Genomic DNA, 27,837 nt, shown 5'->3' with positions numbered 1-27,837 from the left:
ATCAATGTCAGGGCTGGTAACAACGGCAGTGTGTACGGGTACAGTAGGTAAAAAAGTTTATTTACTTACTTAAACTCCCCTAAAATATAAAAAAGAGTGGTTTCCTGAGTTACAGCTTTTGGCAGCAAGTAAAGGTCACAACAAAGAACAATAAGCCCCAACTTTCTGGAGCAGCTTTTATTTTCCCCTAAAGAGAGTCCATTTCCCTACAGACATTCATTTAGATGAGACATACCTCAGGCTTTTTCTAAAGTGCCAAAGCTCACATAATTCCCATAACTGCAGGCGAGAATGACAACGAGAAGAATGCATTAACTTAAACACTCCAGGTCCTCTCAAATCCTGGAGTCCCTGGTTTCTGCGACGGGGGAGAAGGTGCCTAGGACACTCTCGAAAATCTAGGCACATACGCTCTAGGTCTTCATCTTCTGGTCTGCAATCCTTCAACATATTTTAAGACTGTTTATTCAAATCTAATTATATGGTGAAAAGACGTGAGAGTGTTCTTCTGTAAAAGTCTGCTTTAAAACATCCCTAAACAAACGCAATCTGCTAACTTTCGATTCTATTATCCGTAAGTTTCTTTGTTTCACCTGTCTCCTTTTCTTTCCACAAATTCCCAAGGACAATCCCTGCAAAAAGCATCAGTCCTACTGTTCTGTTGGAGGTGAATTTATCCCAACAATCTTCCGGTCTGTGGATGTCCAGAGTGTAAACCTGCAAGGAAAGAACACACGCTGGGTGGGGACTCGGGGGGGCTTCTTCGCATCACAAATAAGCACATCGACACGAAGGAGACAAGAGCACTCCGCTGCAGTTTCAGGCGATGAGAAGCCCTTAACGTACGCACCCCAGACTGTTTCCCAATGTCAAACACATCTACCCTACCTCTCAGTGGGTATCATGTAAGCTGTGTCCTAGAACCTTGCACTTGACAGGTGCAGAACACTCTGAGAGGCAACACATATTATTCTTAATTCTACTTAGAAAGCTCTCCCTTGGAGTTCCCATCGTGGTGCAGCGGAAACAAATGTGACTAGTATCCATGAGGATGTGGGTTTGATCCATGACCCTGCTCAGTGGGTTAAGGATCCGGCATTGCCGTGAGCTGTGGTGTAGGTCGCAGACTCGCCTCAGATCCCATGTTGCTACGGCTGTGGTGTAGCCAGCAGCTACACCTCTGACTAGACCCGTAGCCTGGGAACCTCCACATGCCTCAGATGCAGCCCTAGAAAGACCAAAAAAAAAAAAAAAAAAAAAAAAAAAGAGAGAGAAAGAATTCTCCCTTACACTGACTGACCTAACATCTGCTTCCTACAATGCCTACCTCCAGTTTAGTTTCATTGTTTGGAGAACGTTTCTCAACAAGTTACATTTGGGCAGGACAACTGTCTGTTGTGTAGGGCTGTCTAGTATATTAAGACATATTTAATATACCTTGCCCTCACCCACTAAATGCTTACAGTGGCTCTAACTTATTTATCATAACCCAAAATATCCCCATATATATGAAAATCTCCCTCCCATCCCCACATAAGCCCAGATCTACAGCTAGCGACCCACAACAAACACACTTTTCTCCATGGTTGGCCTCTAATTTTATCTGGAAAGTCTCATGGCCTGTTTTAAGAATTAGCACCCCTCATTTTCAACCTTTTTTTTTTTTTTTTTTTTTTTGCTTTTTTAAGGGCTGCACGTACGGCACATGGAAGTTCCCAGGCTAGGGATCTAATCGGAGCTACAGCTGCAGGCCTACACCACAGCTCACAGCACACCGGATCCTAAACCCACTGAGTGAGGCCAGGGATCGAACCCGTATCCTCATGGATCCTAGTTGGGTTCACTGCCACTGAGCCATGATGGGAATTCCTCAACTATTCTTTATTTTATTGTCTGCAGACTTAAAATCATCATAATTTCCTTTCTCTTCAAATATTAGAACACTATGTCCATCTTAAAGTACTATGTTAAGTACTGGACAGAGGACCGCAAATACAACTTAGAATATAGAGTGGGCTCCAAATAGTTCCTATAACATATGTGATTATCCTCATAATTTTTGCCTTCCTCTGTTAATAGCCAGGTGCTTAAACATTGCTAAACATGCATTATCCTGACCAGACGAACAAGTGACGACCAATCCCACAGAGCTGAGTAAAGACCAAAAGGGGATGCTGAGAAATTCTGAAGAAGAAAATGGTGAGGGAGTTCCCGCTGTGGCTCAGTGGTTAAGGAAACTGACTAGTATCCATGAGGATGCAGGTTCGATCCCTGGCCTCACTCAGTGGGTTAAGAATCCGGCGCTGCTGTGAGCTGTGGTATAGACCACTCATGTGGCTCGGATTCCAACTTGCTGTGGCTTTGGCGTGGGCCGGCAGCTACAGCTTTGATTGGATTCCTAGCCTGGGAACCTCCATATGCCACAGATGTGGCCCTAAAAGACAAAAAAAAAAAAAAAAAAAAAAAAAAGGGGGGGGGTGCTATCTGGAGAATCCCAGAGAATCGGTAACTCATACCCTTTAGCTTTCCTAGTAAAGAAAGCACTGAAGGTGACAGGGCATGTGGTTTACTTTACGGATGTCAGATTTTAGCTTCCTTCAAACCATGTTATGCAAGTTCTGCTCATACTTACACCAATCTCTATAAAACAGGTGATCTAAATACCGGTTCACTAACATCTTTTCAATTCTGTTTAAAGAAAATAACAGCAATGCTGATGCAAAAATGCAGTCCATTTATAAGCAATCTCTTTAATTAAAATTCTATCTAATTCATTCACTTTACAAAAGCCAGTAATGCAGATCTGCCATATAAACATGTGGGGGCTGGGGTGCTGGGTGAAGATCCTGTTTCCTACATTGTAGTCAGAACTCTGACATGTTAGCATTTCATGTCTTATCTGGCCTTGCTCTCTACGCCAGTGGAACCCAAACATATGAATGATTCATCTGCTAACCATCAACAGAAGCCCACATTTAAAAAATGAGGTTGTGTCGATCCGTTTGCTTTCAGGGTAATTTAACTCAATCCACAACCTTAAGACATTGTTCAATAAGGTCCTACAGGATAGTTTAGGGAACTGCACTCAATACCCTGTGATAAACCATGATGGAAAATACGAAGGCTACACCCCCCCCCCCCGGATCACTTTACTGTACAGCAGAAACCAATACAACACTGTAAACCCACTACGTTTCAATTGAAAAAAGACACTGCTCAAATTTTTCTAAATAAGCATCAGAAACACTTCCAGGAAAATCAGAAGGAAAAAAATCTAGGTTTAGGTTTATATTACTCCTCTAAAATAATACAGCCAGCTTTTCCGTATGACATATTGGGGCAGGGAAGGGGTGGTTCGAGGCAGTACAAGCCACGTGGTTGTTGTAGGAAGTACCCTGCTTGGCAAACACAGTGGGCCTTTGGTTTAAACAATTTTTACATTTACACCAAGGAAAAATGAGGGAAAGACAAGGAAAAGATCAAACCTGGTGAGCCAGATGGGCTCCCACAGCAGCCAGGGCGATGTAGTAAGGTGCAGTCTGATCACTGTTCACTCCCACCAGGCTCAGGGCCCCCAGCATCGCCACACTGAAGCCACTGAGCCACTGCTTGGTGTCTTCCCGGAACCGCAGTGCCGTGGACTTAAGCCCAATCAAAGCATCATCTTTCTTGTCCTAACATTAGAAAGTAGTAAGAAATTGTCTGGACTTTATTGAGATTTAATTCATATGCCATACAATTCACCATTTTTAAGTAGGTAATTTAGTGGTTTTAGTATATTTCACAAGGTTGTGCAACCATCACTACCATCTAATTCCAAAAAGAAACTGCCTCTTTTATTTATTTATTTATTTTTTTGGGTCTTCTGTCTTTTTAAGGCCACACCTACAGCATATGGAGGTTCCCAGGCGCTAGGGGTCTAATCGGAGCTGTTGCTGCCGGCCTACACCACAGCCACATCAACATGGGATCGGAGCAGCGTCTGCCACCTTCCCCACAATTCACAGCAACGCTGGATCCTTAACCCACCGAGCAAGGCCAGGGATCGAACCTGAAACCTCATGGTTCCTAGTTGGATTCATTTCCACTGGGCCACGATGGGAACTCCAGAAACTATCTTTTAAAGTACATGCAGGAGTTCCCATCATGGAGCAGCAGAAATGAATCCGAGGAGGAAACATCCGAAGTTTCATGACAACAACTTCAATCCTACCCAATATGCGGCCTGGCATAGCCAATAGTAACAACAGTAACTCAGAATCATAGTCAATCAAAAATGAATGTGTAGGCCAAATCAAAGTTAAATGTTACTGTTAAAATTATCTTGCAGATCTATTTGTACATATCATTGTACTTTTATAACCCTATGCATTTTTTTTTTTTTTTTTTTTTTTGCTTTTTAGGGCTGCACCTGGGGCATAATGGAAGTTGCCAGGCTAGGGGTTGAACGGGAGCTGCAGCTGCCAGCCTACACCACAGCCACAGCCACACTAGATCCTTAACCCACTGAGCAAGGGCAGGCAGGAACTGAATCCTGTGACTTTTAACTATACTTTTACTAAATTTGCAGTCAAACTCTTCACATAGCTCCTCTTTACTGTGGAGTTCTCAAATCTCAATAATTCCCTATATACATGAAACTTACATAAAAAATTACAATGTTATATTAACGATTATACAATGTTACCACTGTTACACAATGTAACCACTGTTACTTCTTTTTAAAAAAGTCTAATGAAAAAAACTTTTCCTTTAATTTGGTTCTTATTTTAAAGTTCTTAAAAAACAACAATAATTACACCGAAGTTAGAAAAAAGGATATTTTTTTACCTGATGGGCATAGATAGTATCATATATCAGAGTCCACATAATTCCAGAAAAATAAAGAGGAAGGCAAACAGATGGCTCACAGGAGCCCTTGATAGCAGACCATCCAAGCAATGCTCCCCAATTAAAAGTCAATCCTACAATTAGTGAAACAGAGAGAAGAAACGTCTAGATGTACTTTAGAATTCCAAAGGGAAGGAGAGAGCCATCGGCATGTATTAAATGCTTTTACGCTTTAGGTTTGGTGTATGCTGTTTTCTCATGTTTCTTTCTTAAATTCTCTCAAGTCTCTGTGGTAGTTGTGAGCTACATGTTACCAAAAAAGAAACACAAAACCAGAGAGGCTAATTAACAATTAAAATAACATAGCCAACAGAAAGCATAGTATCTCCCCGATAAACAGGAAGTTTCATGACAACAACTTCAATCCTACCCAGTATGCGGCCTGGCATAGCCAATAAATAGCTGACCCTGGGGTTTGCAAGCAGACCTATCTGAGTCAAAGCCCTGTGTCCTTTCTGCTACTTCCCCTTCAAATTGCAGAAACAAGAATACAGACAAGAACACCTGTTCTTCAAGCCCACCCTCTCTGGAGACTCTGAACAAACATCCACAAGCTGACTGTCTCCATGTGTGAACCTAACCACTTCCCTACGCTTCAGACGGGGTACTGGACTGCCAGGCCCGCAGCCGCACTGCCATGCATGCTCTGGGGACCACAGAGGAGAAGCACTTCATCAGCTGAGGAGGAGGGATTCTGAGAGGAAGAGCAGGCAATGCAGGAGGAAAAAAGGGTTTCTGAGAAAAGATGTTTGGGACCCACTGAGTTTGAGGTACTGAGGGGCTAACTTCTCCCTGAGAAGTCTGAGGAAGGCTGCACAGACAGGGAGCTAAGCTCTGACACACTTTAACTCTTGTTCTCCTGCCTCACTGTGCTTCTACTCCAACCCCCAACGTCTTCAGGGCATCTAGATCAACCACCGAAGGAGAAGGGCAGGGTCGAGGCAGCGAATTTTCTTCTTCATGACATACCTGAGAGCATTTCAGAATATAATAATGATGACAATCTCAGCAAATGTGCAAGATATCTTAGCCAATAAAAATGGCTAATCGTCATCCTTTGTGAAAATCTATTCATGAAACAGAAAATTTCATGACAGACTTGACATTTTATCTCTGCCACATTCCACACACGCGTGTGTGTATTACATGTAAAAGTACAGCTTGAGGGTATTGAAGGAAAGCATTGGACTTATAGTTACTTCAAGCTCACCCAAGGCTAATTGAGGCCAGTAGGTAATTCTTTTCATTAGCGGGTAGGTGATGACAAGAAGCAGGGATGATGCTCCGAGAGCTATACTGAAACCAAGAAAAACATTACAAAGATTAATATCACCAGCTCGCAAAAACTGCTAAGACAACAACAGTAACACTAATTAGGAAATGATCTACCTTAAACTGTATTTTTCATCATGTAAAATTCTCTTCCTAGACTTTGATTCCTGGACTTTAATTAGTATAAAGGATAATCAGAAAACATTTTAAATGTTACGAACAACCAGACAAAATATAGTAGCTAACACATATACTACTTTCATGTACCAGGACTGTTCTAACTGCTCTACATATGTCAGCTCATTATAATCCTCACCACAACTCTAAGAGGCAGAGAGTTTTATTCCACTTGTTTTTTTGCAGATGAAGAAACCAAAGCACAAAGAGATAAAATAATCTGCCCACTGTCAAAGAGCTAGTCAGTAGCAGCGCCAAGATGCAAACCTAAGGCAGCTTGCCCCAGAGTCCAACATACTACCCACCATATGCTACGGCCTCTCTAAATTTTGCTTTCAAACATTAGGACAGCTAGTAAACTGAGACATTCTGACAGAGAACTAGAGTCAAGACAGCCTCTCTATGTGCGTGACAGGGTACTGTCTCTCTGGAAGATCACAAAGCACCTATGAAAGGATGACGACGTAAGGTATTCTGAGGAGCCTCACGGCTCGCCTCACACTACCCTCCAGGAACAACCCTTCAGAGTGCTTTCACCTGACTGAAGTGATAGGACAAGACAATCAGTTGAGTCTCTAGGAAGTACTGCTTACCTGCCAAACCTCTCTCTCTCGTCTGATTAAAGCACTATGTAAACAGCCCCTCTGAGGCACGGAAGTTTAATTCTCTCTCTCTTTAAAAAGTATGGGAATAAGTCGTCCACTTTGCTTTCCGTCACTGATTAAGAACGTGACTCCAGGAAAGAGCCAGTTCCTCTTTTTGCGAAGTCAGCATAATTACTCCTGCCTCTACTCACTTCAGAGATATTATCAGGATAAAGACAATTATACACATGGGTCAATACACACACTCCCATGTAGGCACCTAGAAAACCGAGCAAAGGGCTATCAGTCCTGGAGGGAACATGCAGTGCAAGTGCTGAAGGTGGCGCAGAACAAACAAAAGGCTGACCTCGTTCCTTTGGCTAAAAGCGTCCTTGACTTTACAATATGGTGACTTTTTTATATTGCTTACTTTATAGATAATTGATAGGTAATAAATAATTTTGTGACATAGATGTTTCAATTTTATTTGATACCTGCTTTCATTGTAAAGGAAAGATTTTTATACATAATTATGAAAACCACATTTACTATACCTATAGTGATTCAGACACAGAAGAACACCCAAGGCCAAGGTCAGTTGTGCCCCGAGAAAAACAAAGGATTGAAAAGTTGAAATGTCTCCAGCAGCTATTGGGCGACTTGCTGTTCTTGTAACCTTAACACATTAAAAAAAAGAGAGAGAGAGAGAGAGAGAGAGATACACTTTAGCCTCTGGAAACAGCTCAATCATTTATTTAAACATTATTCCAACAGATTGGCCCATGGTAGGCACTAAGGCAGAAATATGAATAAAAGGCAAATGCTGGAAATACTGCCAAGAATCAAAACTTCACATTTAAAATAGCTTTGAAAAGAACTAGAAATTCCCACCACTCATTCTCTTTTCCTTCCATCTCCCATCCCCATCTCCAGACAAACAAAACAGAACAACTCCCTTATGTATTTAGTTACCCGGCTTAGCAAGTATATGTTCAATCTCCATAGAGAAAAGAGGGACGATAATAATGAGAATTCTCAGGAAAGAGGAAATCACAGAGCATGTTAGCTAAGGCTGCTATCACGTGAACACTTTCAGTATGAGAAGCACTGCAATAGGAAATCAGATGTGAAGAGAGAAGACAGATTATCTGAATCTGAAAGTGGAAGCGCTTTTGCCAATATGTAGGAATGGGGCTGTGATCTTGCATGAACTGTACCCAAATACAAAGGGCAAACTCACTCGAAGAATATGAACAGAGCAATTATGTGAACAAATTATACGCATATTGTTCTTTTCTTTCCAAGGGATCATAAAGTCTGACTATTCTACATCAACCACACACACACACACACACACACACACACACACACACAGAGCATAACCACAATTTTCAGCATTGCCGGAATCTAAGAACTCAGGATTTGGGATCAGAGAGCCCAGCCTTTGAATCCAATTCCATCACTTCTTGGCAGTGTGAATTCTGACAAATTACTTAACCTCTCTGAGGCTTAGGTTACTTCCCCGTTCAAAGAGAAACAGAATGAGGGAGAGAGGTAATAAGAGCAGCGACCTCACAGAGCAGATGCAGTGTCTGTTGCAACTAAAGTCAACTATAACATAGTTTTGTACCATTTACATCAAAGGTTGGCAAACTACAGCCTGTGATCCAAATGCAGCTCTGTCTGTGTAGAGCCATGAGCTAAGAATGGATTTTCCTCCTATAAAAATGGATTGTGATGATCACTGTACAACTATAAATGTAATAAATTCATTGAGTAATAAAAAAATTTAAAAAAAAGAATGGATTTTTTTTTTTGGTGGTTGAAAATAAATTTTAAGAAGAGTAACATATTGTGCCACATGAAAATGTAAACTTCAAATTTCAGTGTCCATAAATAAGATCTTACTGAAACTGAGAAACACTCATTTGTTTACAAATTTTATGTGGCCACCTTCACACTGCAACAGAGTGAAGTAATTGCCACAAAGACTGTATGGCCCAAAAAGCCTAAAATATTTACTATCTAGTCCTTTCACAGAAAAATTTGCTGACCCAATTTACAGCCTGCTTCACCGTACAGTACGGCAGTTTGACAAAAACTAGAAGGACTCCTCTCGGTTAGTGCCAGAACTGGTTACCCTGTCCTTGACTGGATCCCTGCGGTTTCAAGTGGAAGTAGTCTTTGTGTTCTTATGTTTGCTTTAGTGTATGATTAGTCGTGCAAGTATCTGAAGGTTTACAGCGTGCTACTATTCTAAGAGCTATATACACATCATTGAATTGCATCATTGAATTGCTTTAACAACCATCTTTTAGCCACTCCCAAGTTCTTGGCATTCCTAAGTTTTAGGAAGCTGAGGCAGAGCGGCTCAACAACTTTCTAGGGTCACAGACACTAAGGGAGCCGTCAGTCCAGTCCCACCACCCACAGTACTAACCACAATATCGCACGGCCCCTCCAGTACAACGGGAATTACCCGACTAAACTTGAGAGCTGAAAATAACTACTCCATCAAAAGGCTAAAAATGAGGTACCATGATGATTAAAAAGCAGACTGGTCTGTATGAAACTGGAATGCTCAGGGCTTACAAAATCAGCTCATTAACATTGTTTCAATGTGACTGGACCTAATGTTCGTTGCATGGCTAGCAGATTACATACATCATCAAAACACATTACCCATATACCCTAGTAGCAATTAATTCATTATTAAGGTATTGGCAATTTATTTAGTCATCTAACATATTAAGCAAAACCCTGAGCCAAAACATATCCTTAACAATATACAGCCTTTAACAAATTGTAAGGTAAGCTTTACAATTTGACAAAGCTTTTTAAGCCATCCTTCAAAAGACATGCACATAACATTTTAAAATCCATGTTGGCAAAACCATCTCAGCAGCTATAAAACACTTATTTAAGTGTTCTGTTGTATGTCAACACAGAATCTGGATTCTTCTAATCAGAGAAAAATGGCATGTGGGAGGTGTAAACTATCTAATCAATTCCCTTTTATCTATGGAGGAAAAAAAATCAGAGAAAGCTAAAATGGCTGTATTTTGTTTAAAAAGTAAAAAAAGAAACCAGACACCTACGGTCAATTAATCTTTGACAAAGGAGGCAAGAACATAAAATTGGAAAAAGACAGTCTTTTCAGCAAGTATCGCTGGTAAAACCTGAACAGCTGCATGCAAATCAATGAAACTAGAACACACCCTCACACCATGCACGAAAATAAACTCAAAACGGCTTAAAGACTTAAACATAAGACAAGACACCATCAAACTCGTGGAAGAGAACACAGGCAAAACATTCTCTGACATCAACCTTACAAATGTTTTCCCAGGTCAGTCTCCCAAAGCAACAGAAACAAAAGCAAAAATAGAGCAATGGGACCTAATTAAACTGACAAGCTTTTACACAGCAAAGGAAACAAAAAAGAAAACAAAAAGACAACTTACAGAGTGGGAGAAAATAGTTTCAAATGATATAACTGATAAGGGCTTAATCTCTAAAATATACACACAATTTATACAACTCAACAGCAAAAAAGCCAACAACCCAACTGAAAAATGGGCAAAAGACCTGAATAGACATTTCTCCAAGGAAGATATGCAGATGGCCAACAAGCACATGAAAAAATGCTCAACATCCCTGATTATTAGAGAAATACAAACCAAAACTACCACGACATACCACCTCACACCAGTCAGAATGGCCATCATTAATAAGTCCACAAATAACAAATGTCGGATGGGGTGTGGAGAAAAGGGAACCCTCCTGAACTGTTGGTGGGAACGTAAGCTGGTACAACCACTATGGAGAACAGTATGGAGGTGCCTTAGAAATCTATACATAGAACTACCATATGACCCAGCAATCCCACTCTTGGGCATCTCTCTGGACAAAACTTTCCTTTAAAAAGACACATGCACCGCATGTTCATTGCAGCACTATTCACAACAGCCAAAACATGAAAACAACCCAAATGTCCATTGACAGATGACTGGATTAGGAAGATGTGGTATATATACACAATGGAGTTCTACTCAGCCATAAAAAAGAACAAATAATGCCATTTGCAGCAACATGGATGGAACTAGAGGCTCTCATACTGAGCAAAGGGAGTCAGAAGGAGAAAGACAAATACCATATGATATCACTTATATCTGGAATCTAATATAAGACAAAAATGAACTTTTCCACAGAAAAGAAAATCATGGACTTGGAGAACAGACCTGTGGTTGCCAAGAGGGAGGGAGTGAGATGGATGGGGAGCTTGGGGTTAATAGATGCAGACTATTGCCTTCGGGATGGATTAGCAATGATACCCTGCTGTGTAGCACTGGGAACTATGTCTAGTCACTTATGATGGAGCCTGATCATGTGAGAAAAAAGGATGTATACATGTATGTCTAACTGGGTCACCATGATGTACAGTAGAAAAAAATATATTGGGGAAATAAAAATAATAATAATGAAAAATTTTTAAAAAGTAGAAAAAGTTGGTTGGTTTCTTTTTTTGGTCTTTTTAGGGCTGCATCTGCAGCCTATGGAAGTTCTTAGGCTAGGGGTCAAATTGGAGCCAGAGCTGCCAGCCTACACTACAGCCAAAGCAATGCCAGATATAAACTGCATCTAAGACCTACGCTGCAGCTTATGGCAACACCAGATCCTTGACCTACTGAGCGAGGCCATGGATCAAACCTGCATCCTCATGAATACCCTGTCAGGGTCTTGACTCACTGAACCAAGAACAGACTCCCTATGATGCTCTTTTTAAACTTTTTCTTTTGAGGTAATTGTAGATTCACATGCAATTTTTAAAGACGTCTCTCCTGTTATTCTTTTTCCGGTTTCCCCAAAGGGAAGCATCTTGTAGCACTTCACAGCACATCATCACAATCAGGACTCTGACATTGGGCTGTTCTAAATGTGTTCAACAATTACGTTGACGTGACATGCCAATCACTCCTATGGTTGTGCAGAATGAAAAACTGACCAGGATGCGCGAACCACAAAATCAAGAAAGCATGCGCCTCCAGGCGCGGACCAAGGCATCCTCATCAGGTCACTGAGACAGAGAAATGCCTTTACTCTAGGCATCTCCCACTACCTCCAGCCACACACAAACTCCACAGCTGCAGTTGTCAAGCATCATATACTTTATCTCACAGCCATGCCTCTCTATCTGCTATTCTCTTTGCCTAGAGTGACCTTCACCTTCCAGCCCAGGTAGTATGGAGGTACCTCAGAAAACTAAATATAGATCTACCATATGACCCAGCAATCCCACTCTTGGGCATATATCAGACAAAACTTTTCTTGAAAAAGATATACACGTACCCCTATGTTCACTGCAGCACTATTCACAACAGCCAAGACATGGAAACAACCTAAATGTCCATCAACAGATGATTGAATTAGGAAGGTGTGGTATATATACACAATGGAATACTACTCAGCCATAAAAAAGAACAAAATAATGCCACTTGCAGCAACATGGATGGAACTAGAGACTCTCACGCTAAGTGAAGTAAGTCAGAAAGAGAAAGACAGGGATGCACCGAGGGTTTGGGATGGAAACGCTATAAAATTTGGTTGTGATGACTGCTGTCCACCTATAAATGTAATAAAATTCATTAATTAAAAAAAAAAGAAAGACAAAGACAAATACCATACGATAGCCCTTATATGGAATCTCATATACAGCACAAATGAACGTTTCCACAGGAAAGCAACTCAAGGACCTGGAGAACAGACTTGTGGTTGCCAAGGGGGAAGAGGTGGGAGTGGGAGGGACTGGGAGCTTGGGGTTAATAGATACAAACTATTGTATTTGGAGTGGATGAGCAATGAGATCCTGCTGTATGGCACAGGGACCTAGATCTAGTTACTTGTGAGGGAACATGATGGAGGATAATGTGAAAAAAGGAATATATATATGTATGACTGGGTCACTTTGCTGTACAGTAGAAACTGACAGAATACTATAAATCAACTATAATGGAAAAAATTAAAATCTTAAAAAAAACCTCATCCTTTTTTTTTTTTAAAGAAAGTTTATTTACTTGATTATTTACTCAAGCATTTAATGATCTTGTACTTGCTATAGTATAGCTGCTGGACTAAAAAGCAAACAAGACAGATCTCTCCCTTGAGAAAATAAGGGTCTGCTGACGAACAAAGAAATAATTACACATACGCATAAGAACATGCAGAGAAAACAATCCAGAGAAACAGAATGTATCAAACCTTAACTGAAGGTTTCTCTGGGGTCTGGGAGAGGAGCTAAGGACGACCCGCACTTTCTATCCTTTCTACTTCTGTACTGTCCGAGTTTCTCAGAACACACAGGTGTTATTTTTCCAAGGAGAAAACGAGAATACACTTATTTTTTTTTCTAAGAAATGATTATAGCAAATGCTAATAGGGCAACCCTGGTTCATTTAAATTAAGACGTGACTTACATATATGAATAGTCACAGCTTCAACATAAAACACTAAGGAAGGAATGACAGTTTTTTGCGACACCTAAAGATTCAGGATGGAATTTTGACCTTCACTCCTAACACCCCTGGCCTTTCAAATTCTAACTCATTTTGTGAAAATGAAGTACACACCTTACCCCCATGGCCATCCGTGCCGAGAAAGGAAGTACACTGCACTTCGCAACATCAGCTTTTCAACTGATACCGGCACGTCTCATGCTGGATTTCAGTGAGGACATGAAACGATCCTGTTGCTTTATGTGGTGTAAAAGTGATGCCACAGGCCTACACTGGAGAACTGAGAGGAGCCTCTCTGTGCCTTTCCAGGACAAATCTACCTTTTTATCGTAGTCCTGGTCCCACATGTCATTAATAGTACAGCCTGCTCCACGCATCAGAACAGCTCCAGTGCCAAAGAGGGATAACATGCACCAATCTGGAAAACAACCTGGTTCAGCCGCCAAACCAATGCTCCAGGTACACGGCAGATACAGCAGCCAGGTTCCTGAACAAAAACAAAAACACAAAAAAGGTAACAATTAAAGTTAGTTAACCCTCTTCATTTGAGCACTGCATCCCAAAGAAGGGACACAAAGTCAAAAACACATGACAAAACTGGGAAAATAAACTTGCAACTCATGGAACAAAGGACTATTCTCCCAAATACGTAGCATTTCCAGAAGCTGGAGATCAAGAGCCCAACGGAAAAATGGACAAAAAACATAACAGAAAATTACCAATGGCTCTTATACCAATGAAATGATACTCGACTTTGAGAAATACTCATTAAAATTACACTGAGATAATATTTCTCACCTACCAGATTAGCAAGACCCAAAGTCTGATTACATACCCTGGGGAGCTGGATACTTCCATGTATTTCTGATAAGGTTACAAACATCCAACTCCTATGGAAGGCACGCTGAAAACTGTTACCATATACATGTACGTGTGTGTATACATATGTACATGCATACATATATAAAACAAATACATACATTTGAATGTGTATGTTCACAGACCAGCAGGAAGGATATATTAGAAACTGACACTAATAGTTGCCTTTGGGGAGAACTGGTTGGTTGACAGACTTAAGCTTTTACTCTACACCCTAGTACCTTCTGAATTCTGTATCTAATGCATGAATTATCTGCTCAAAAAACAGTAAACCTCATTGTTGTTAATACAATATAAAAAAGTGGTCTTGGGGAAGGCAGGTATTTACTTATTTAATATTCTGCACAAATGGGATTAGGTACTCAGCCTGTAAACTAGATGAAATTAAGCTAAAACCAAACAGACGGTAAGGATAGGAGACTCCACATGTGAATTTAGTAGATATCCAATTTTCAAAAGAAAATCTTTCAACAAATGTTTGGATATTGCACCTGCTAGATAAACTCTGAGTTTTCCTTTCCTATTTGGCAATGTAGGAGTGTAGGGAAGCAAAATGTGCCACCCCCAAATGAGTCCCTTTGGCTGAGGATTATTTTAGGTTGATTAATTTTAAGGAACAGAAACACCCCCTTAACTGCATAAAAAAATTTAGATAATAGGCCCGTTACCAGAGTAGAGCTGTCATCAGATATCTGCAAAAAATATGGGCCAGGTGTGATGGGGGAAACTGGGCAGGGCCTAGAGATCAGACTGTTTACCAAACATTTGCTTTTCTGTCTTCATATGAACCACCCTTCTCCCCTCTGAAGTCCCAAGCCATTACCCTGAAAACCCTACTGTGTCTTTAGCTAAAGATGATATTTAAGGTGAAAGTATTTTGGCAAGTTACTGAGTCTTCCTGGGTCTCTCCCATGCATACAGTGTCATTAAACTGAGCCCTGGTGGCTCAGTAGGTTAAGAAACTGGCATTGTCACTGCTATGGCTTGGGTTTGATCTCTGGCCCCAGAACTTCCACATGCTGCAGATACAGCTGAAAAAAAAACCCCAAACCACACTTTTGTTTGATTTTTTTTCCCTATCTCATGTTAATTTAAATTTAACGCTTAGAGTTCACTTGAAAGAGGAATAGGATACGCACATAAAGAAAGACCAGATCCTGTACAAAATGTCAAATGAGAAAATTCTTATAATCATGTTTAAATTTCATTAAGCTTAAGCTTTGTTCATTTGCAAATATTTATAAAGCACATACTTTGTACCAGAGCTGTGCCAGGCACTGGAAATACAATGGAGACTGTGAGAGCCGGTTGCTGCCATCTCACAGCTTTTAAGTCAAAGGGAAGAAACAGAGTTCAACTAACAGTAGCAATAAAATAGCTCAATTCAACAACTGGGAAAGTACAGGATCCTAAGAAGGCATAAAACGGTGTCACCCATGTTAACTGGGGAGGGAGTGAGGAAAAGTCAGAAAGGCTTTTTCCAAAAGGGGGTTAAAATTACACTGTAGAAAAGGAGAGACTAAAAATGAGAAATGAACAGGCCAGACCTGAATTCAGATTGTCCTGGACAGACTCATAGTCAGTGCGTTCAAAACAATTAACATTCACTAAGTGTTTGTGAAATACCAGCCAGTGTTCTAAATGCTTTATACACATAAACACTTTAATCCTCAAAAATACCCTTGTAAAGTAGGTACTACTATTATTATTCCTATTTTACAGATGGGGAAACAGATGCACAGGGAGGTGCATCAAAAAATGAGCAGAAGGAATTCCCGTCGTGGCGCAGTGGTTAATGAATCTGACTAGGAACCATGAGGTCGCGGGTTTGATCCCTGCCCTTGCTCAGTGGGTTAATAATCCGGCGTTGCCGTGAGCTGTGGTGTAGGTTGCAGACGCGGCTCGGATCCCGCGTTGCTGTGGCTCTGGCGCAGGCCAGGGCTTGCAGCTCTGATTCGACCCCTAGCCTGGGAACCTCCATATGCCGCGGGAGCAGCCCAAAGAAATAGCAAAAAAGACCAAAAAAAAAAAAAGAGCAGAAGGGAGTTCCCTTCGTGGCTCAGTGGTTAACGAATCCGACTAGGAATCATGAGGTTGTGGGTTCGATCCCTGGCCTTGCTCAGTGGACTAAGGATCCTGCATTGCCGCAAGCTGTGGTGTAGGTCGAAGACACAGCTTGGATCCCACGTTGCTGTGGTTCTGGCGTATGCTGGCGGCTACAGCTCTGATTCGACCCCTAGCCCTGGGAACCTCCACATGCCGCAGGTGCGGCCCTAGAAAAGGCAGAGAGACAAAAAGACAAAAAAAAAAAAAAAAAAAGGCAGAAAATCTAAACAGACAGTTCTCCAAAGAAGACATACAGATGGCCAAAAACACATAAAGAGATGTTTGACATCACTCATCATTAGAGAAGGGGTGTGGAGAAAAGAGGACCCTATGGCACTGTTGGTGGGAATGCAAACTGGTGCAACCTCTGTGGAAAGCAGTACGGAGGTCACTCAGAAAACTAAACACAGAACTACCATTGGATCCAGCAATCCCACTCCTGGGCATCTACCCAGAGAAAACCGTGACTTGCAAAGACACATGTACTCCAGTGTTCACTGAGGCACTATATACAACAGCCAAGACACGGAGACAACCTAAATGTCCTTCGACAGAGGAGTGGATCCAGAAGATGTGGTCCATTTACACAATGGAATACTACTCAGCCATTAAAAGGAAAGAAATACCAGCATTTTTAGCAACACGGATGGACCTAGAAATAGAAATGATCATGCTAAGTAAAGTCAGTCAGACAATGAGACACCAACATCAAATGCTTTCACTGACGTGGAATCTGAAAAAAGGACACAATGAACTTCTTTGCAGAAGAGATACTGACTCACAGCCTTCGAAAAACTTACTGTTTCCAAAGGAGACAGGCTGGCGGGTGGAGGAATGTGCTGGGGGTTTGGGATGGAAATGCTATAAAATTGGGTTATGCTGATCATTGTACAACTATAAATGTAAAAAAAAATCATTGAGTAATAATAAAAAAACAAAAAATGAATAGGTTTCAGAAAGAAATGTTCATGATAGAAAAAGTAAAAACTGAGAGAGTAAAGTGAACAAGCATTCTGAGAGCTAAGGGGCAGACCAAAGAGCCCGTGTACATTGACTCTAGAATTCATTCACTAATGACACATTATTTTCAGGACAACATAATCAGCCATAAATGCAGTAAAACCAGTTACACCACCAATTCAGTGGAAAGAGTGCCACCTGCTGAAACTTCCTGAATTACTGTAGTTAGTGACAGGGTCAGGGTTGTAGAAGTTGCAATCCTTTCTGAAAAACAATAAAACCCACTTTTTAACAAAACCAAACAATAAATACGAAATTACTCCACAAAAGAAGAATTTATGTAAAGAAATATCAAACCTGGACTTCTACCACCTCAATTTATTGTTTCTAACATACAGGAGGGGCTCAAAAAATGTTCGCTGAACGAATTCTATCAGTACTATTCTAACAATAACAGCTTTACTCACCTATAATCCCTTTATTGTTGCTAATTAAGTGGTGGGAGGGTCTAGCCCCTTAAGGGAGAAGCCAGAGATTTAAGGAAACGGTGATCTTGGATCCCTGCAGGCCTACACCACAGCTCTGCCACACGGATCCCAAGAACAGAAGAGGCTCCAGATCAGAACGGCACTTGGAAATTCATGCTATCTACTTGTTATCTCTCCCCAAAATTGAAAGAGGTCGTGATGGCAAGACTGTGCCTATTGTTTAGCTTTTATACGCTTTAAAAAATTGGCTTTTATGCTTTAATTGCTGACTGTTATAAATTCTTAGCGCTCTGATCCCAAGTTGGCAGTGCATAAAGCTAGAACACCAAAACCAAGGCCTAATTTGGGGTCTTGGCTGGGCAAAGGTGGAGCGACTTTATCTAGGCATTTGGATGTATTTCAACTCACTGCAACGTAAATGCCATCATCCAGATCACCTGGAGTTCAGCCTCTACCCTCCCTACCAACTGTCTGTCCATCCTTCTTCAGTCCAGCTCTTATCTGGCCTTGACTCCCACTATATCCTCTGCCCACCTGCGGTTCCACATCAGCTTGTATCCTTAGCGTTCCAACACTCCACCCTTGGGTCTTGGCAAAAATATTTCCCTCACCAATTAAGAGCTCTTTCCTTCTCTACAAAATCTACTTGTCCTGAGGTGCACATTCTACTTGATTTTTTTTTTCCAGCAATGGAGAATCACAATAATTACTCTTTTCCCTGCTGCATCTCTTATCTGTATCACTTATATTTGATCCCATACTTTCCCACCTCACCCAATACTTTGTCTTTTTTAACTAGACCGGGGGTTCTTTGAAAATGCAGCGTTTCCATCGCTTTTTCTAAACCCAAGGCTAAGCGATGTTGAAGGAACTAATTCATTCAGTGCTACTGCCAGGCTCTGTTCTAGACACTAGTTATAAATGTACCATATAAGGGAGGCTTATTCTGTAGTGGACACATTTATCAAACAATAAATGCGTGAGGTTACTTAGTGGCCAGTGCTAAGAAGAAAAACGGGAGGGTACAAAGATAGAGGGAGGTGATATTCTACATGGGAAGATCAGGGAAACCCTCCCTTAAGAGGAGATGGTGAACTAGTAAGTAGTCCCTAAGTGCTGTACCCGCTGCATTTGAATGAATTAAATCTTCGTGGCGCAGGCAGAGTACTAAAACACTCAGCATCCAAAAAGCCCGCTCTGCCAAAAAGCCCTAGTTGCCTCAGCGTCTTTATCATCTCAAACACTTGCTCGGGAGCCTCACTGGATCCTGGGAAGAATGAACCACAACGAATGTGGAAGCGCTTCCATTCTGGAAATCCGCGCAGACGCAGGGATACGGGCACGGAATTTCCGCGCGACTCACCACGTGAACTAGGCTTTGTGATAAGCGAATTTTTTGCTTAGGACTCAGAGGGGCGTGGAAGCCGCCTGGTCGCTTGGGAGCTCGCCCCGTTCGGGTGTCTTGGGGGTAGTCGGCTTCCGGGAGTCACTCCCACTGCGGCGCCGGCAGCGCCCGGCCCGCCGCGCGCGTCCGCACTCACCTATGGGCTTGTCCAACCGCATGAGGCGCAGGTAGGGCTGCAGCGGGCGGGGCGCCGCGTTCACGACTGCCGCCGCCGACAGACTCCGCCGCCGCCCGCGCGGCTCGCGCCCGGCCGAGGGCTGCCGGCCCCACGCGTGGAGGCCGCCGGCCGCGCGCGCCAAGGCCAGCGAGCGGCCACGCCAACCCCACAGCCACGCCTGCGTCCTGGCCCGCAACGCCCGCGCGAGCCCCGCGCCGCCCGCGCCTAGCATGGCGCTCGGGAGAGCTCCGGCGCGCTGGCCTGACGTCACTCCCGCGCGTCCGCGTCCCCGCAGGCATGCGCGGTGGCGTCCGCCGGCGGGACCGTCCGTGCCTGTCCAGTCCCGGCGGCTGGGTGGCGCGAGCTTTTTGAGTAACGTGAAGTGGAAATTATCGTGGTCACCTTGCCCTGTGAGGGGGTTCTTCAGGTAAAGAAATTCCTGTCATCAAAATGTGTAATAGAACAAAACCTCCTGCTGAACCCAGTATTCGCAGTCAGGCGTTACATTTGCAAAGCTTGAAAGAGCACGAAAAGGCCAAACCAAGAATGTAAATTAAAACCCTGCTGAGGTGAGGGTCGTTCATTATGCAAGTGAAAATCTTAAATTTGGTAATCATTTCAAAGGGGTTAGTGTAATCCAGAGGCAGCGAGTGTGTGGGATGCCAAGAGACTGCAGCGAGAACATTTGGTTTGAGCTGCATGATCATAGCCAGCTATTGGGCAGCGCGGGGTGCCAGGCACTGTTACAGGCACTGTATATGTATTGTCCCATTTAACCACTTAGTGAGTGACCGTGGTCAAGTTGCTCATTGGAATTCTTATATTCTAGGGAATGGTTTTTTTTTTTTTTTTTTTTTGTATAGAGGCTTTAAGTGGCTTCCTTTGAAACCTGAACAGTGATTCTGTGATATCTTGAGTCTCCAGTGGTGGTGTTAAGGGGGTGGCCCTTAATAAATTTACAAAACTCACAATTTGTTCAATTGAAGACAGATTTCAAGACACTGGGAAATTTTATTACATAATTGTAAAGGAAAAAACACACTTCCTCCTGTGTGTGTTTACTCTCAATACTACAACACTGCTTGACTTGAGACCCCAGATGTATGTGTTTTCCACACATCAAGCAATTCTGCAATACCTGAGTGTCCTATAATTTTACATAGTTCTGGCACTATCCATCTGGAGTTTGCATCAGATTTCTGCAGGTTGCTGGCTCAGTCCTGGAAGACTGCCCCTCCCCCCAAAGTCAAAAGTCCAGGTTGTTACTTCCGCGTCTGACCTACCTCTGTTGGGGAGGAAAAAAGTTTTCCTCTGCCCTTCTAGTTTCTTCTGGCTGGTCTCAAAAATAATTGCAGACAGATTGAGAGGAGAAAGTAAAGTTTCATTACATATGTATAGGGATTCCAAATATGAGAACACTCAAAGGTAAAAATGCATTATATATGGCCTTCTGGACTAAGGAGAAGGGGGAAGGGGTTTGGGACTTCAAAGAGATAGAAGACCATTCACAGAAAGAATGAAAGGAGCAAACGTTTGGTAAACAAATGTTTGCTGGGCTAAACAGAAACAGTAGGACACAGAGAATCTTAACAAATAGATTCTGCTAGGTTTTTCGCCCTGTCTATCAGGGAGGTGGAAAGTTCTAAAGTGTCACACTAGCTCACACTGTACTGTGGTTTTAAATGTTGATAGCTCCTTTCCTGGAACATGTCCTCTTTCTTAAATGTTTTAGGCAGTTGGAGAGGGAAGGAGGTTAAAGCTCTTCCTGACCCATTTGTTTCTTAAAAAACAACCAGCCTAAAATAGAACCCATGCCAAAGAGGCACATTTGAGGGTGACTCTCCCATACACTGGCTCCCATACACTGGCTATAGATGGGAGGTTCCCAAGACCCCTTCTTTAGTTTTGGTGAATGTGCTAGAGGGATTGACAGAACTTAGGAAAACATTGTACTTACCAAATCACCAGTTTATTATAAAAGGTCATAACGCAGGAACAGTCAGATATATACAAATATCCATAATATATATTCCACATACACATATTATATATACATGTATATGTATGCGTATATAGAAGTCAGAAGGGGACTTAAAGCTATAGCAATTCTAGCCTTAATAGAAACTTGACCTGCATAAACTTCTTCCTTCCTTAAAGTAACAGATTGACAGGCAAATTTTTGCAATCAGGTCACTAAACACAGTTTAGGATATTAGCATATTTCATGTGAAAATAAAAGACATGTTTCAAGGAGTCAGAGCAATAGCACCTTGAAGCTTACTTGTGCCAGCTGACGTTGCAACTTACTCTTTCAGCAGTTGGAAAGATGAGCTCACTTCTGAAGACACATAACTGGAAGGCAGTGATGAACAGTAAGCCAGAGACGGCCACTCTTCTGCAGCCAAAGCAAATAGACTCATATCAGATAAGCACTTCAATTAAAGACTTGTATGCTCGCTTTCAGGGAGGTGGAAAGTTCTAAAGTGTCAGCTTTTGCTGATCCAGCCATCTGGCCTGAGCTCTTCCTGCCTATCCTCCCCCACTAATAAAAGTTGTCATAGTTTTCTGGATGGGATCTGCTGCAGAGGGGAAGTCCTTGAAACCCTGATTCAATGGAGGACATTAGAGAGCTTCTGAGGCTTCATTGGATATTAAGGTAAGGGTACTATTTGGGGATATTTGTCTTCATAGGGTATCTTACGTGGCTGGGGGACAGGTAAGATGTTTAGGCCAAAGGTTAGCATGGCTGGAGGGGCCCTGGTGACCATGCAGCCATCCTGCTCCATGTGTTTTGTTAAATTAATTGAAGCAGGCCGTTAGACTGATGGGCTTCTATGCTCTGGTGGCCTAAATAAGCAAACCCAAGTGTAAACCTGTAAATAGCTTGAGGTTAGGAAATCAAAACGGTAAGGATAACCAGTCACAAAGAGCCAACTAGGTTTTAAGCTGTAGCCAATTAAATCATTTCTTTTTCTTTGCTTCCGTACTTTCTTCATATGTCTTTCCCCTGGATCCTATTGGGGGAGTATTAACCACTTTCAGTTTGGTTCTGCGCTGTTTGAATAGATAAATGTTCAAATAAACCCTTAACATTTTTAATATGCCTCAGTTTTCCCCTTTAACAGTTTCATGCCTTTCCATCTGGATTTTCAGACTCAACAAAGCCATCTTAAACTCAAATTCAATAGACACTGCCTTGGCCTTTGGAAAGATGTGTTTCTGTAGGCATAACAAGCACTTAGATTGTCCCCCAAATAGAAATTATCTATGTCACGTGATTCTTAGTTATACTTCTTGGACGCCTCTCAGTGACACACACTGTCCATTCAAGAGAAAGAGTCCACCTGTGAGGGAAAGATCCCATCCTTTCCTTAGCTTTTCATCATTTTAAGATTTAAATGTGGAGTAAGAATGCTGAGTGTTGCCCTATCTCAGATGAAAAGAACTCAGGGGAGACACAGAGAAAACTGGACCTTCCAGAGTAGTCAGCCCTTCTGCTGCAGCTTGATGCAGAAGTACTTGTCCCAGACCTGGTCCTGCAGTTGTCACCATCAGTGGGAGTGCCCTGATCTGGATGGCCTCTTCTAGCTCCCTTGCTGGGCTTGTTACTTGAGAGCAATCATTAGACTTGCCATCAGAGTGTTTTTTGGTGTGTGGTGGGGGAAAGAGCCTCAGAGACAGAATGTTTGGGGCATGAAGATGAAAGCTGAGTTTCTGAGTTTGTTGTTTGTTTGGCCATACTCTCTACTGCAGAAACTTAGACCTGAGAGCAGCGTCTGCCTGCTCTCACTGCCATGGCATTGGGAATTGTAGGCATAGTCCTTCAACTACGTAAAATTGTTCTCTTTCCTTAAACACTGGTGGAGCTTTATTTCTTTTATGAAATTTAAGTTAATTTCCCTCTGTATTATACTAATTTGTATGTTTTTCTCATTTTGATTATATACTCCTTAAAGTCAGAGATTATAAATAATTTAACAAGATATTTATTGAAAGCACTGTTTTTGTTTTTTGGTTTTTTTGTCTTTTTGCCTTTTGTAGGGCCGCTCCCACAGCATATGAAGGTTCCTAGGCTAGGGATCTGATCAGAGCTGTAGCTGCTGGCCTACACCACAGCCACAGCAACCCTAGATCCGAGCCTCATCTGCAACCTACACCACAGCTCAGGGCAACGCTGGATTCTTAACCCACTGAGCAAGGCCAGGGATCGAACCCGCAACCCCATGGTTCCTAGTCGTATTTGTTAACCACTGCGCCACAATGGTAACTCCAAGGCCAACTTTCTTTGTCTTTATACCAAATATATCTCTGTAGCCCAGGAGGCCAGGGCTGTTTACAGGAACACTGAGAAATCCAGGAAGGTTTATTTCCCTAAGCTCAGAACTTTGGGTGTGTTCTTAGACTAGTACCTCTGGCCTCTATCACTCCTAACTTCCTAGGAGTTAACATTTCAAAGAAGATGAGACTTGAAAGCATGGAGACAACTATAAATTGTAAAAGCTATGGGAGTTCCTGTTGTGACTTAGTGGTAACAACCCCGACTAGTATCCGAGAGGACGTGGGTTTGATCCCTGGCCTCACTCAGTGGGTTAAGGATCCGGTGTTGCCGTGAGCTGCAGTGTAGGTCTCAGATGCAGCTCAGATCTGGCATTGCTATGGCTGTGGTGCCAGCCGGCAGCTGCATCTCCAATTCAACCCTTAGCCTGGAACCTCCGTCTGATTGGGTGTGGCCCTGAAAAACAAACAAAAAAGCTGGTCACACATGGGTCTCGCTGGCCCTGGAGAGATTTTATTTACATTCCAAAAACTGTGAGAGTCCTTAATCCTTTCCATTCTGTCCCCAATGAGCAAAGGTTTTTCTCTCTCTTTTCTTGTGATGCAGACTTCAAGGCTTGGGTGCATAGGGCATTTGATCTGGCTTTTGTTGTGCCATGCTAGGAGTAAGAACTGGGGTGTGCAGAACTACCCTTCAGTATTTGCTTTCTAACTGAATAATGATGCTCTGTCTCTGATCTAAACACCCAGGTGTTCACATTCAGGATAGAATTCATAAGGACACCATAGGAGTTCTCCTGTGGTGCAGCTGGTTAAGGATCTGGCACTGTCACTGCAGTGGCTTGGGTCGCTGCTGTCATGCAGGTTCGATCCCTGGCCCAGGAACTTTTACATGCCTCCTCCCCCAAAAAAAGATAAATAAGAAAATTCGACAAAGCGCAAAAGAGACAATGGCCCATTCCTATCGCGATAGGATGATGGTACTTGATTTCACCCAGGAATAATGTGTTGTGAAACAAGACAAGAGGACTCAGATTGACTCATCTATCCATCACGTAAGAACCTCCATCCTCTAAGGCAGACGAACAGAAACGCGAGAAAGCTACAGAGAAGGGGCGGCCAAAGACATATGTGTAAAGAGAGATGGTGTCCTAGGAACCAAGAGAGATTATTTCAAGAAGTGGTCGGTAGTTTCGAATGCTTCTGATAAAGCAAGAATGGAAAAGTCCATGGGACATACTTGAATCTCTGGCAGCATCTGGCACAGTCTCGTTTACATGGTAGGAAACGATGTATTTATTGAGCTGAAGTATAGAGAACAAGAAGGAAGACAGGAACATCTGAACTTTGTTACTAACGCTACTGTTCAGCAGATCATCTGTTCCAAACTGTAGAAATTTAAATCTTTCCCATGACTTCTTAGTGTAGCCTCCACTTGGAACATTTTCTCAGCTTTCCTTAAGCACCGGGAGCATCTTCCCTGTTGTTACATGTTGTTCCAAAAACGACTGTTAATGACTGCAAAATATTCCCTTATTTGGAAGTACCATGATTTATTTAGCCATTCTCTTGGGGATTTAGACAGTTTTTAATGTTTCACTACTATAATAACTTTCCCCCCTAACTATGCTTTTAGGTAACTCTTCAGCCACACTATTTCCTTGGGCTAGATTCCTAAAATAGCATTGCTTATTTCTGTTTTTACTCACTTATATAGTTCATTTTCATAAATGCTGTAAGGATGGCAGAAAAGTTCCAAATGGCATAAGAAAGGCGTGAAGGTAAGTGTTCTAAAAATCGGTAGAGGAGTTCCTGTTGTGGCTTAGCAGTAAGAAACTCAACTAGTATCCATGAGTATGAGGGTTCGATCCCTGGCCTCGCTCAGTGGGTTATGGATCCCGTGTTGTCGTGAGCTGCAGTGTAGGTTGTAGCTGCGGCTCCTATTTGACCCCTAGCCTGAGAACTTCCATGTGTCGTGGGTGCGGCCCTAAAAAGACGGAAAAAAAACATTGGTTGAGAATGAGAGCAGAAGTAAATTTAGTAGAGAATAGAGATGCTGGGAGGACCGGACGGGTATGAACTTCAGATCTGAAGGTGCGGTGATTTATTCTTCACCCAGCACCCAGAGACTAGACTAGCTACATAACTTGTGGGGCTCAGTGGGAAACAGAAACGCAGAGTGCCTTTTCAAAAATTATTACGACTTTCAAAATGGCAATAAGAGAGACATGAAACCAAGGTCCTTCTAAGGAGAAGGTCTTGAGCGACTTCATAGGTCACACCTATGATACTGGCCTTGCCCAGAGGTTATGGGGTCCCCCCAAGTTGCGGGCCAATTAAAATGTACAGGAGGAGTTCCCTTGTGGCACAGCAGGTTAAGGATCTGGCATTGCCACTACAACAGCTTGGGTCACTGCTGTGGTGCAAGTTCGATCTGCAGCCTAGGAATTTCCATGTGCCTTGGGTGCAGCCAAATAAAATAAAATAAAATGTGCAGGAGACTGAGGGAGGTACCCATATATCACTCTTTTAACTTATAGGACAATAGAACAGCACGTAGAGTGGAGCCCCAACATATGGGGTCGCCTCTAGACTTTATTGCCAAAGTGTGTAAGCTCTCAGACAAGGCACTCAACTGCTATAAACTCTTCAAATATTAGCGACTAGATTATCTCTAAAAAACCCTGCAGGTTCTGATCTCTCCATTTGGATTGTGAGTATCTGGGCAAGAGAACTCTGTTTTTTTAAACTTATTACCTGTAGGAACCAGGGTGGTTAATTTTTTTTTCTTCTTTTTCCAGCCGTACCTATGGCTTATGGAGGTTCCCAGGCTAGGGGTCATATTGTAGCTGTAGTTACTGGCCTCTCCCACAGCCACAGCAACGCCAGATTCGAGCCTCATCTGCGACCTGTGCCACAGCTTGCAGCAACACTGGATTTTTAACCCACTGAGTGAGGCCAGGGGTGGAACCCAAATCTTCTGGGATACTAGTCAGGCTCTTAACCCACTGAGCCACCATGGGAACTCCAGAGGGTAGTTAATTTTATGTGTAGACTTGGCTGAGTCATGGTGCCCAGATATTTGGTTAAATATCATTCTGGGCGTTTTCATGAGGGTATTTTTGGATGATGTTAACGTTTAAAACAGTGGACTTTGGGAGCTCCTGATCAGTGGTCACGAACCTGACTAGGTTTCTGGAGAGACCTGCCTCATACAGGAACATAGCACCTAGGAGATGGTGAATAAATCCATTCATTCCACACATGTTTTTCTAAATGATGAATCAACCAAACATTTCACTCCATGTACACCATTTATTATACAGAGATACATTTTAAAGGAATTTTCCATTCATCATAATATCAATCTTCAGGACGAATTTTCTCTATTATGTAGTTCATTGATTTTTTTATTCTTTTTTTTCTTTTGTTTTTAAAGTTCTTATTTCATCTGATTTTAGAGTTGAGTCATAGAGGTGTTTTAGATTTTTAAAAAGTATCATTTGACTTCCAAAATGGATGTTAAATTTGTAAAAGGGACTTTGGAATTTAAATAATAGAATCAATGACTCTAATGCTTCAGGCCTTAAAAAGATTTTATATGAAGTTCATGTACTTTATGGGAATTGTAATTGGCAATAAAGTGACTATAAAATGGTAGCTGCTAAGAAATACGAGACTAATAAGAGTAACATTAGGAGAAGCATCCATACGCTTCCTGATGTTGCTGGGGGAACTGAGCTCTCATTGCCTTACTGCAGCAAGCTCAGCAGCAAACGTCAATATTGGTTTTTCCTTCTGCTCCGTCTCCTGATCTCTCATGCCTGCTTCCTGGGATCGTCTCCCAAATAAACTACGAGACCCCTCGTCCTTGTCTGATTGGATTCCTAGCCTGGGAGCCTTCCCGTGCCATGGATATGGCCATAAAACACACACACACACAAAAGGCTTATCAACCATGAGGTGTTTCAGTAGGTTGATGAGACACATCAAAAGTTTTAAAAAAGAAACTGAAAGTGAGTGCGATTACAGAGCTGACAAGGCTTGAACACACAAATTTCACGGCAGAACTTGAGAATCCTCATTGTCATAGAGACGAAGTGAGCCGCAAGGGCCAAAATAAAGGACAGAA

General features: G+C 42.2%; 1 protein-coding gene and 1 long non-coding RNA gene across 17 annotated transcripts in view; one reads left to right on the top strand and one right to left on the bottom strand.

The window, feature by feature from the left end:
- Window positions 1-33: 33 nt before the first annotated feature.
- On the bottom strand, window positions 34-19,679 carry COQ2 (coenzyme Q2, polyprenyltransferase). 9 transcript variants are annotated; one of them, XM_003129357.6, is made up of 7 exons: window positions 19,410-19,679; window positions 13,756-13,922; window positions 7,478-7,599; window positions 6,101-6,186; window positions 4,831-4,964; window positions 3,486-3,674; window positions 34-717 (listed from the first exon to the last, which is right to left on the bottom strand). In XM_003129357.6, exons 1-7 carry the CDS (start codon window positions 19,660-19,662, stop codon window positions 553-555), a joined length of 1,116 nt encoding a protein of 371 aa, XP_003129405.2. In that variant the 5' UTR covers window positions 19,663-19,679; the 3' UTR covers window positions 34-552. The 9 variants fall into 9 exon arrangements, 2 of the variants coding, with proteins under 2 accessions (XP_003129405.2, XP_084829820.1); XR_014813463.1 differs by having other exon boundaries at window positions 147-717; window positions 6,101-6,181; window positions 13,550-13,922; XR_014813461.1 differs by having other exon boundaries at window positions 147-717; window positions 6,101-6,181.
- A 48-nt stretch (window positions 19,680-19,727) lies between these two features.
- Window positions 19,728-27,837, top strand: part of LOC102167078 (uncharacterized) — a 95,288-nt gene continuing 87,178 nt past the window's right edge. For 5 of the 8 annotated variants that reach the window (XR_014813475.1, XR_014813476.1, XR_014813477.1 and 2 more), the window contains exons 1-2: window positions 19,728-19,857; window positions 21,746-22,086. This is a non-coding gene — a long non-coding RNA (uncharacterized LOC102167078). Of the gene's footprint in view, window positions 20,000-21,745; window positions 22,087-27,837 lie in introns of all 8 variants that reach the window. The other 3 variants (XR_014813479.1, XR_014813478.1, XR_014813480.1) reach the window with 2 other exon arrangements.

Source organism: Sus scrofa, chromosome 8, assembly GCF_054392235.1.
Source record: "Sus scrofa isolate SSC_HxYL_T2T_F1_AM1 chromosome 8, Sscrofa_HxYL_maternal_Yorkshire_Landrace_v2.0, whole genome shotgun sequence".
Classification (NCBI taxonomy): Eukaryota; Metazoa; Chordata; class Mammalia; order Artiodactyla; family Suidae; genus Sus; species Sus scrofa.
This window is presented reverse-complemented; position numbering and strand designations above follow the sequence as displayed.